General features: G+C 41.9%; 1 protein-coding gene across 2 annotated transcripts in view; it reads right to left on the reverse strand.

Moving 5' to 3' along the window:
* Nucleotides 1–4,130: 4,130 nt before the first annotated feature.
* MRPL18 (mitochondrial ribosomal protein L18) overlaps nucleotides 4,131–12,388 on the reverse strand; it is a 10,763-nt gene continuing 2,505 nt past the window's right edge. Inside the window, exons 3-4 of one of the 2 annotated variants that reach the window (XM_045294518.1) lie at nucleotides 6,493–6,575; nucleotides 4,131–4,352 (exon numbers count right to left, since the gene is read on the reverse strand). In XM_045294518.1, coding sequence (XP_045150453.1) covers nucleotides 4,258–4,352; nucleotides 6,493–6,575 — 178 coding nt within the window. In that variant the 3' untranslated portion in view covers nucleotides 4,131–4,257. Of the gene's footprint in view, nucleotides 4,353–6,343; nucleotides 6,576–12,388 lie in introns of both variants that reach the window. The other variant, XM_004701920.2, reaches the window with a different exon arrangement.

The raw sequence follows: 12,388 nt of genomic DNA on the forward strand, positions 1-12,388 counted from the left end.
TGGAAGAGACCTCTAGACCCACAGGGCATGGCATAGCCTGAACAGGAACCAAAAGTGTTGCCAGTGGGCCACCAGGAGTGACAGTGCGTGGTGCCACTCCCACCTCCATCCCAATTCCTGGACCTGTGAATCCTGGTGAGTGGAGAAATATCACTATGGTTTAGACACTGACTTAGAGCATACACCACCCTTGGAGAACATTGCCCCAAACCTGCTAGGTGTCCCCATCCAGCTGTGAAGTGATAGTAAGCCTTCCTGAACTGTTGGCGCCCCGTGTGTTTTGTTTGCCTTTGTAGTTTAGCTCAGGATGAGTTAATCGGCCTGGCTATCTTCCTTTAGAAGTTAGGTGACTGAAAGAGAGGAGCTGACACCAAGGGCTCAAGCAGAAAGAAAATGTCTTGAAAAGGATGATGGCAACAAATGTACAGATGTGTTTGATACAATGGATGTATGGATTGTGATAAGAGAGCTGTAAGAGTTCCCAATAAAATGATTTATTAATTTAAAAAAATTAAAATTACAGTTTCCAAAAAAAGTTAGATTACTGTAATTCTTATGGAAATAATTTAAGTCAAATCCAAACCAAAAACCAAATTCACTGCCATGGTGTCGATGCTGTCTCATAGCGACCCTGTAGGACAGGGTAGAACTGCCCCTGTGGGTTTCTGAGGCTGTGACTCTTTACAGGAGTAGAAAGCCTCATCTTTCTCCCATGGAGCAGCTGGCAGTTTCAAAATGCTGACCTTGCAGTTAGCAGCCCAACATATAACCAATTCCACCAAGGCTTCTTGTTTTAAGTAAAGAGGAATATTAAGTATATTCATAGTGAAATAAGTGGAGTTCAAATTTTTGTCATTTCAGTAATGCTTTAAATTTCCATAGTATTAGGATCGAATCACATTAATAGGTTGTAGTCTTAGGCTAAATACTAGGAGTGTTTATTAGAGAGGAACTAAACTGAAGTTTATTCTTTTGAGTCCCCGGAAAAAAGCAAGATAAACTGTTCAACTGCGCTGTCAGTGGGGCACAACCGTCACTGGCCAGTGGAGCAGAGGAGAGCAGAAAGAAGGGGACTCGGTGTGTGTAGACCACACTCTGCACCCACGCGCTCAAAAAACCAAACTCCCTGTCTTCAACTCAGTCTGACTCTTAACACCCTTTGGGGCAGGCTGTGGGGTTCCAAGACCGCACGTCCTTGTGGATCCCAAACAAAAACAAACGCACTGCCAAGGAGCTGATTCTGACTCACACTGACCCTACTGAACAGGGCAGACCTGCCCCCGTGCGTTTCTGAGACTGTCACTCATCTTTCTCCCGAGGAGTGGCTGGGTTTCAAACTGCTGACCTGTTAGCAGCCCAACAAGTAACCACTGCACCACCAGGGCTCCCTTTAGGGGACAAACTACAGGAGTATTAAGTGTTCTTTTCCCAAACTTCTCCTCTTTCCGTGTATAAAAACCCCTTCCTTGGTTTAAGGAGGCACAGAAACAAAATCTCACTTCCTTTGCTACACTGATCCAGCAGATCAAATTTTCTTCTTGCCAAAAGCCCATGTCTGAGTATTTTGGCTCGACTTTGGCAGCAGAGAGAGACGTGGCTTCCATAGCAAAAAGCTATATTTGTGCTAAAAAGGTCATTCTATTTTACTCTCAAACTAGCTGCTTCAGAACAACAGGGAACATGCTAAGACCAATGGATTCACTGAACATGGGCCTATTACCTCATTTCATTGGCTGGTAAGTGAGCTCCCTGATCCACAAAGGCTGTGAAGGACACTGTGGTGGGCAATAAAGCAGAAGCATTGTATGTGGAAAAGGCAAACGTGCACGCACAGTGTTCTGTTCCTGTAAGAAGAAAATGATGCCCTCTCCATGACGGAAGTGGTCCTGTGTAATCAGCCAGTAACCTGGTGGCAGGTTGCTTACAGGGGACCACTTCCATCAGAGAGGAATGGTGCAGCTTGAGGAATGTCACAGACCCAGTGTTGGTCTCTGTGGTTGGCAGACGGAGTGGGTACTTAGCAGTGGCTAAAGCCAAGTCATACTTGGTGTGAGTGAGACTCAATTAATTTGGCCCTTCCAGCCATGATACCTTACTTATAAGGGATTATGTGGCTGTGGCCTCATGTTGGAAGGCATGATCTGCTAACAGGAATGGGACAGGACTGCATTCTGGTTTTAGTAGAGGGTCTGAATGGGGCCACTCTGTTTAATGGTTATTGTAGGCACCCTTACTTATAATGGATGGAAGGAACTATGTGCTACTACTGAGAGGAGAAAGAAAACAATTTCTGGAGTGGCCTCGGAAAAGGCCTGGCTAATTACGATGAGTAGGTCAATGCCTACTGGAAACATCTTGCCAAAGAAGGTAGGGTAAGATACTAATAGGGTTCACCTGTTAAGTGAACAGGATTCCCTATAACGTCATCCTACTGGGTATAAAATGAGTCTACTGAGAAGCAAGAGGTGTGATCTTATCACCAGCAAGAGCCAGAGTGCGTCCTTTGGCACCAGCATCTGGTTTACCCCTGCCTGGCCTTCAAGCTCTGGACTGCGCTGCACCCACCAACATGAGAAATGTCCTTGAACTTAATGAGTTCCGTGGGATTTGCAAAATCAAGAGGCATGAGATAATATATTCAAGGGAGGAGTTGGGGGTGGAGAATGGAACAGGCAATCATCTCACAAGAGTGGGACTTTTCCAATCTCCAACTTCTTTGGACGAGTATGTTAAAATTCTTAGAAGTTATTACCACAGAGTGAAAGTCTGTACTGCTGAGTCCAGGCATAACCTTTGTTCATGAGCCCATTAGGCAACGGCAGTGGTGGCTGGGGAAAGGATTAGACAAACAGGTTCCAGAAAGTACAAAACTCACGTCATCCCCAAGGAAGCTGCCCTTCCAACTGCCGGCTGACCACAAATGATTACATGTCTGCCAAACCACTAAGATTCATGGTCTAACCAAGTTACCCCCAAGACATCTGCAGTCTGACCAGGGAAAACACCATTTATGGAGATCACCCCCCCTATGAGGTTTGTGTGGTGGTCATGCATTGGACTGTGATCCACACGGTCAGCAGTTCAAAACTACCAGCTGCTCTGAAGGAGAAAGATGGGATTTTCTACTCCCCCAAATTCACAGGGGGCAGTTCTACACTGTCCTGTAGGGTTGCTGAGTCAGCATAAACTCCATGGCAGTGTTTCACTAGGAGCCAGACCCTAATAGACTTTATACCTCCTATGTGTTCTACACTACGTATGCATTCGCTTGCCACAGGGAGTGCAAAAGCAGTGAACATTCCATCTATCGATACCGTGGTTGTTGAACTCAACTCAAATATCTGTTCATATACTGAAAAGTCTGAGAACGGAGCCTATTTTTCCCACAAGGAATAACGGAAAACCAAATCGTTGGTTTTGAGCCCCAAGGTTACACTTATACATTCATTTTCCAGGACTTCCCATCGTTATGGAGGCTTTCGGCCTTCTCACTACTGCCTCAGGCAGGCTGTCGCCATCCAGTCGTCTCCGATTTATCTACATGCCCAGCGACTTCAACCTCCTCCATGGGCTATTTCATGGTTAATGAGTCCACACTTTTTGCTACTTTAGCTAATTTAATCAGTTATTTTTTCAAATGTGGATAATGTTGACTTAGCCATGTATTCAGCAGCCAAATCAGACAAGTGGTGACCCGGTTGGGTATCATTCACTTTCTTTGGCGCCATGGTTACGCTATTTCACACACAAAAAGCACAACGATGACTGTTTTACACACTAACACAAGCACTACATGTGTCCGAGGGGAGACGCCATGTATGACTCACTCGATGCCCGTACAGGTTTCTTCAAGTCAGATTTTCAGTTCGACTATCGAGCAAAGTTACAAACACCAAGCAGATTTTTTTTCAAACTTTCTTGTTCAAGTAGTGGAAAGTTCGAGCTTGTAGCCGTTTGACAACTGAGGTATCACTGTAATCAAAACATAAGAATTAAAACAATACCTCTATATTCTTTAGCTTTAAAAGTTTTAATCCTGTAAAAGTTAAGATTGGGAACTGCCTTTCTCTCATGTCCAAGAGGGAGGAAAAATGCAGCCTTTCATTTAAAAAATAAAGCAAACACTGGGGTGAGGGGAGTGGAGCTTTATTTTAAACAACATCCCAGCGTTACATGACTTCATGTCATAAAACTTCCACGCTGGGGGTGTTCTCGATGCTTTCTTCTGATGGGCGCATGCCCTGTTTTCTCACGAGTTCAAAACAATGACGGTGTCTTTTCTACTGGTAGATCCTTCGAGGCTCCTCTAGCGTCACACCGCCTTCTGTCATAGCATTTTGCAGTCGCTGGATCTGGTGTGAAGGTTTAAAAAAAGAAAACGAACTAAGTTAGCATTTTAAGTAAGGCTCAATAACAGTAGCTCATTTGACAAGTGAGAGAAAGATAAACACAAAGATTTGCTCCTTGCAAACTTTACAGCCAACATTGTTTAAGAAACTGATCTTCAGAATGAAATAGGTACAAAAACAGGGAATGCAGAGATAGGAAAAACAGATTGCATTTTAAAATATCAGATGTAAAAGATGTTAACACATGAATGAGCAAGTACAATGGTTGACACTGTGGACTACAAAATCAACTACCCTGGGTAAGAAATGTAGTCTGTCAACATGAGCATGTTTATTTATGCATAAAATGGTAATAACCAACTCTACCTTTATGGCTAAGGAGACAAGCGGGTGTAATGGGTAAGCACTCAACTACTAGCCCAAAGACTGACAGTTTCAACCCACCAGCCACCCGTGGCTCTGAGGAAGAAAAGGCATAGTGCCTGGCGTCTGTAAAGATTACAGCCTCAGAAACCCTACTGGGCACTTCTACTCTGACCAGAATCTTCTTGCCGGCTCACCACCACAACCACTTTTCTGGAATGCCGTGAGACTGAAGGAGGTAATGTATATCAGAATATCTACCCCAGCGCCTGCCTTTTTCTTTTTAATGAGTTACTTGACAATTTTTTTTTATGAAAGTCTTTGAAATGCTATATGTATTTGACTTATTTTTATGTTCACAGCATTTTATTAAGAGCTGATCCAGACATCATACCATTCTGTAGTTCAGTCGCATCAAGCAGTGTTGTACAGTTGCTACCACAATCAGTTATGAAATATTTTCTTCCTTCTTGTACTCCTTGATGTCGGCTCCCCATTACCTACCCACCTCCTGGCCTTCCTCCCTACAAACCCTTATTCCAGTTACTGTCTCTGTAGGGTCATCCCTCTGGGCTTCATGCACCGGAAACAGAAATACCTAACAGAGAGTCAAGAAGCTACCAACTGCAAAAAATATATAAGCGGTAAAGCACAATATGAAAAAAAGAAAACCAAGTAGAAAATAGGAAAAACCAGATAAGTACAAAGTATCTAAAGGGAGATCAGGTGACAAGGTTTTAACCTTTTAAATTAGATTTATATTTTATTCTACCAAGTTGTCTCTACAAAACTGTCTGATTATCCAGTTATTCCCATCCCTCAATGATGGTAGAGGGAAATCACTGGAGGCTTACGTCCTGTGTGGATCCTGCAAATGTGTTTTGGGCCTCTAATCCATGCACAGCCTTCTGCACACCAGAATCTCACAACTTAAGCTCTCAGTACTATTCCTTCCTTCTGACTTGGATGACATAATTTACAATCCTTGGGTCACAGGTATTGGTGTGCTTCTTCTATGTGGGCTTAGTCAACGTCTCACTTAGATAGCTACTCGTTTGATACAAGTCTTTAAGGGCCCAGACTTGATTTTTTCTGATAGCCAGGCACCATCTAATTTCTTCACCACACTCTGCTATGGCACTCATATCTTCCATGTCTCCTTCAAGAAGGTGACTACTAAGCCGGGCCATGTTGTAGGAACTAATTGCTGTTAGACTGGAGGGAGGATTAAATATGAGACCAAAATTCATTCCCGAATATGTTTTCTATCCGCCTCTAGTTCACCTTAGAGATATCTTAGTTGTTGCATGGTAGAGGATCTTATAGATCCTCCTTGGACCATAAGGACCTTCTGTTTATAGTGTCATTGCTTTAGCCCATGGTAATAATTTTAAAACACTATTAAGAAAAGGAGATTGAACAAGTGTAGGCTAACTTCAAATCGCAATACATGAATGATTGACTTGTACAGAATAAATCCTACGTGACTGGACACTATTTACTCAACCAATGGGAGCTGGTGGTCAGGCAGAATGTACAATAATATCCACTGACAATGTCGGACACAGTCTGCCAGAATAGTACATCCTGCTTGTGCTATTAGTGTTACTACGTAAGTAAAACACACTTACCGAGTCGGAGGCTGCCTCCCAAGGGGTGGGCTGGTAGACCATGAAATTGATTCCCGCCCGTAAGCACCGCTCTGCTAGTATCTTCCCTACACTCTCACAGGCCACCACATTGGTGGTCCGATACAGGTGCTTTTTGATAGCCCATTCACGAGTGGATGCCGAAACCACAATCTTGCCATTTCGATGCTCAACAAATGCTTCGACATGATGCTGAGTCCTTATAACTCGCAATCTAAACAGAGAATAAGATAATCTACTCTAAATTTAATCATTACAAGTAAATAAATGCTTACATATTGCAAGAATGCAATGTCCAGATTTACTTCAAAATACATAACCTAGTTCTTATTTTGGAAAGGTGTTCTTTTCCTGCCTCTTAGAGGATGCGCCCCAAAACAATAAGCCAACCATTTCTACTTTAACCTAAAATATCAAGGAGAAATTTGCTATTTCTGAAAAAATGGTGTTTATTTTATGAAGAGATTTTCATGGTAAGACATGTCATTCTGCATAACTGCTTTTTAAAAAAATCAATTTATTGGGGCTCATACAATTCATCACAATACATAGATCTATTGTGTAAAGCACATCTATACATTTGTTGCCCTCATTATTCCCAAAATTTGCTTTCCGGTTCCCGAAATAATAACTGTTTTGTTTTTTTGTTTTTTTAACATTTTATTAGGGGCTCATACAACTGTTATCCCAATCCATACACACATCAATTGTGTAAAGCGCATTTGTACATCGTTTCTCAAAACATTTTCTCTCCATTTAAACCCCCGACATCAGGTCTTCAATAACTGCTTTTTTTATGGCAAGAATAAAATAATAATACTATAAGAATACAAATAACAAGTGAGAAAGAAAAGACCATCATCAATGTTTAAAAATGCTAGGGAGGCCGGCCACAGAAGGGTCTCCCAGTCAGACTGGGAAGCGCGGCCTGGCTCAGCATCTCTCAGCAAGCCAGGTATTGAATTTCCGGGATGGTTGGGGAAGTCAGGATTTGCCTAGGTCCTCCCCGAAGGCCAGGCAGCATAGTTCAGGGTACGCCTGGGGTCTCCAAGGACGCAAGGAAAACGGACTTCCTGCCAGCCTGGGGAAGCGAGGCTTTCCCCGGAGTCTTTCTTTAAGCCACGCAAGGGACTTCAGACCAGGCTGAGGAAGCGCCCCTTCGCCTGGCATCGGGTCTTTTGCTTCCTGAAGGTCAGTCCAGGGGGACAATATTGGACTTTTGATTTTGGATGGCTATGGCTACTGTGCTTTCTTGAGAGGCACTGTGCGTTTATGTAAAACACTCTTTATTCATGAGTTTCTGTGAATTTGGTTCTCCAAATTCCCCAGACCATCACAGACTTTTGTTTTTTGGTAGATATGTTTATGATGCTTTCTTGAGAGGCAGTGTTGGTTTATATAAAACACTCCTCATTCACGAATTTTTAAGAATTCGGTTCTCAAAATTCCCCAGACAATCACAGTCACGTAGCTGCACGAACGTCCCTTCAGTCATATCTTTCGCCATTTTTACTTCCATGAGCATCATATTTTTCTCTACCTACAATATTGACACACGAGAATGCTTGAAATCCGTTGAAACTTTGTCAGGAAAGGTCAGTAATTGCTTTTACATCATTTCACTGGTGCTTCAACCGCTTTCTCATATCTTAGGTCCAGACTTATCTCCAGGAGATTCTTGAAGTAATTATCCTTCTAGTGCTTGGCTTGCTGTACTAAATGGGGTCTCAACATTTTGACTTATTTCCGCCCAACCCTTACCTCCTTGACTTGCTTGGATGGGAAGGAAAACCGTGTGTCCTGCATTTCTGATTTGACTCACCTGCGGTTATGTTTTTCATTTCAAGAGTCTTCAGAGGAATAAATATTACTGTGGTCAACAATCAAAAAAAAAAAAAATGCTAGGGAGGCATTTTGTCATGGGACAAGAAAGAAATGCTTGAGCCCAGAACAAATTCAGGTTGGGTCAAGAAGGAGGTCAACTAACCAAGGATCAAGTTCAAGCCAGCATCTCCAAGTTTATGATCTCTGACAGTAAAGCTGCTTGAGTCCCTTGCCTGTAGCTAGAGAGGATCTGCCAAGGCTTAATCTGACTACACACTCTGCAGCTGGATTTTGGGCTCCCACTGTCCTCCGTTGCCTTATGCAAATTGGGTGTTCACAAGTTAAGCTCTAACACTTTTCCCTTCGTCATATTTGGATTTTGTTGTCATCTTTGGATAACACAGGCTGGCGTACTTCTTCCTTTTGGACTTGACTCCTAACTTAGATGGCCCAGACACTGTTTCCAATTGATATGCCAGCAATGACACAATTAAGAGGAATGGCATTTGTTGTCAACAAGTTTATTTCAAGATCTAGCTTGAAGTGCAGTGCTGTATGTAATAGGAGAATCTCTATTGGCCTTCAAGGAGATTCAGTTAATACAACTATTAGTCAAATGTATGCACTAACCACAAAAGCTGGTGTTGGAAGAAACTGAAGAATTCTATCATCTTCTGTCTGAAATCGATCAAACATGCAATCAAGATGTACTGGTAATTATTGGTGATTGGTATGCAAAAGTTGGAAACAAAGAGGAAGGAACCAAACAAACCAAACAAGCCATTCGTCCAGGTGGACTCATAGGAATCAGAGCCATCGCACAGCGACCGCAGGGGTTCCTCATTGGGCTGTGAGCCACAAATCTGAGTTCTAAACCACCAGCCATTCGGAGGGAGAAAGACAGGGCTTTCTACTCCCATAAAGAGTCTCACAAACTCACAGGAGCAGTTCTACTCTGTCCTGTAGAGTTGCTATGAGAGAGGAACAGTAGTTGGACAATATGGTCTTGGTGATAGAAACGAAGTTTGAGATCACAATAGAATTTTGAAAGAACAACGACTTGTTGATCTCACAAATGCCTTTTTTCGACAATATGAAAGGTGATTAAACACATGGACTTCTTCAGAGATGGAACACACACAAATCAATCTGACAACATCTAAGGGAGTAGCTCAGCATCAGCAACTAGAACCAGGCCAGGGACTGACTGTAGAACAGACCATCAACTGCTTATATGTACGTTCAGGTTAAAGATGAAGAAAATTGAAACAAGTCCACAAGAGCCAAAATACAGCTTTGAGATATCCCACCTGAATTTTGGGAATATCTCATGAACATGTTTTTTGTTAAAAGCACTTTATTGGGGGCTCTTACATCTCTTATAACAATCCATACACCAATTGTATCAAACGCATTTGTTCATATGTTGTCATCATTTCAAAACATTTTCTTTCTGCTTGAACCCTTGGTATCAGCTCTTCTTTTTACCCTCCCTCCCTCACCCTCCCTCCCTTGTGAAGCCCTGATAAATTATACATTATTATTTTCATATCTTACCCCACCCACTGTCTCCCTTCACCCATGTTTCTGTTGTTTGTCCCCCTGGGGGGGGGGCAGATTTGATACACTGAACACTAATGACTGAAGGCCTCAGGAGCCGTGACAGGCATCAAAAACATCAATCATGAAGCAAGCAAAAGGTCATTAAAGAGAGAGGAAAGAGACCAAAGTGGCTATCAGAAGAAACTTTTAAACTTGCTTTTAATTGTAGAGTAGCTAAGGTATATGGAAGAAATGATGAAGTAAAAAAGTTGAACAGAAATTTCAAAGGGCAGCTTGAGACAAAGCAAAATAGCACAATGAAATGTGCAGAGACCTGGAGTTAGAAAACCAAAAAGGAAGAGCACGCTCAGCATGTCTTAAACTGAAAAACACTCAAGGAAAAATTCAAGCCTGGAACTGCAATATTGGAAGATTCCATGGGCAAAATATCGACTGATGTAGGAAGCACCAAAAGAAGATAGAATACACAGAGTAACCGAACCAAAAGAAGTGGCCAACATCTAACCATTTCAAGATCAAGAACCAGTGGTACTGAAGCAAGAAGTCCAAGTTGCACCGACAACACTAACCAAAAACAAGGCTCCAGGAATTGATGAAATACCAATTTAAATGTTTCAATAAGCTGACGAAGCCCTGGAAACACTTACTCTTCTATGCCAGGAAATGTGGAAGATAGCTTCTTAACCAACTGACTGGAGGGTACCTATTTTTATACCCACTCCAAAGAAAGGCAACTACACAGAAAGCTGAAATTATAGAACAATATTATTAATATTACACGCAAGTAAAATTTTGCTGAAGATTATCCAACAATGCTTGCAGCAGTATATTGACAGGGAACTGCCAGACGTTCATGCCAGATTCAGAAAAGTATGTAGAACAAAGGAAATCATTGCTGATGTCGGATGGATCTTGGCAGAAAGTAGAGAATATCAGAAAGGTGTTTACTTGTGTTTTCATAGCCTATGCCAAGGCATTTGTGTGGATCAAAACAAACTATGGAAAAACTTAGAAGAATGGGAATTCCAGAACACTTTGTGTTTATGCGGAACTCACACATGGATGAACTGAACAGGAAAAATAACATAATTTAAAATCAGGAAAGGAAAAAAAAATCAGGAAAGGTATGTGTCAGGACTGTATCTCATCATACTTATTCAACCTGTATGCTGAATAAATCATCAGAGAAGCAAGATTATATGAAGAAGAATGCATAATCAGGATTGGAGGAAGACTTATTAACAAGGCTCGATATGCAGATGACAAAACCTTGTTTGCTAAAAGCGAGGACTTCAAGCACCTGCTGATGATAATCAAGGATCGCAGCCTTCAGTATGGATTACAACTCAATGTAAAGAAGACCAAACTCCTCACAACTGGACCACTAGCTAACATGATAAATGGAGAAGAGGTTGAAGTTGTCTTGCTTGCATCCACAATCAATGCTTGTGAAAGTAGCAAACAGCATGTTGCATTGGGTAAATTTGCTGCACAAGCCCTCTTCAGGGTACTTAAAAGTAGGGATTTTAAGGACTGAGGTGTGCCTGACACTTGCCATGGTATTTTCAGTAGTCCCATATGCATGTGACAGTTGGACACTGACCAAGGAAGACCAAAAAGAAGCAATGCATTTGAACTGTGGTGCTGGCGAAGAATATGGTTGAAGTACTGTAGACTGCCAAAAGGACAACCAAGTGTATCTTGGAAAACATACAGCCAGAGTGCTCCTTAGAGGCCAAGGTGGAGAGACTTTGTCTTATGTACTTTGGAAATGTTGTCAGGAGAGACCAGTCCTTCTTGGTACAAAAGAGAGGAGTCTCAAACTGAGATGGGCGTGACACAGCGGCCACACGATGGCCTCAGGCAAAGGGGAAATGTGAGGACGGCACTGCTTTGTTCTGTGGTACATGGGGTCTCTATGGATTGGAACTGACTGGTGGCACCTAAAAACAACTACAACATATATTAATACTTGCAATATGCCAGGCACTGTCCTAATTGTAAGTATAAAGCATGTTTCAAATCTATTTTCTTCTTTTAGATGTAAAAACTGGCATAGAAAGGTTAAATAAAAATGTGTACAAGGTTAAAATTATTAAGTAACAGGCCCGTGATTTAGGTCCTGGGGCCCGATTTTAGGCCTAATTCTCCTAACCACCATGAGTGATTTACAAGAGGTAATTGTAAGAAAGAGAGCAAAAGTAATGGAGGATGTAGAACAGTGTGCAGTGTCCTAAGATCTCTATTTTCCTCAGCACAGAAGACAGGAAACAGAAGAAGTGTTTGGATTTTATACCATGTGTAAAGGCAAAGATGAGAAACAAAAGCAGACAGACGCATTATCTCTAAGATAATTTCCTCTTACAATATTGCACAATTCCACAGATAGTATTCTGATAGGGCACACAGAGGGAAGAAGCTTGAGAAAAAGGTCTCTAGTTATTTCAACAATTCAACAGGTTGTATATTTTAAAAGACTTAGATTTAAGATGTCCATGAGTTCCAATTTGAACTCCTACCTGTGTACTCTATCATCACAACTTCCATACTTGATTACCATAATACCACCTGTGTACTCTATCATCACAACTTCAATACTTGATTACCATAATACCACCTGTGTACTCTATCATCACAACT

This window comes from Echinops telfairi, unplaced genomic scaffold (assembly GCF_000313985.2).
Source record: "Echinops telfairi isolate 266 unplaced genomic scaffold, ASM31398v2 ScPeMD7_3533;HRSCAF=4204_0, whole genome shotgun sequence".
NCBI classification, from domain to species: Eukaryota; Metazoa; Chordata; class Mammalia; order Afrosoricida; family Tenrecidae; genus Echinops; species Echinops telfairi.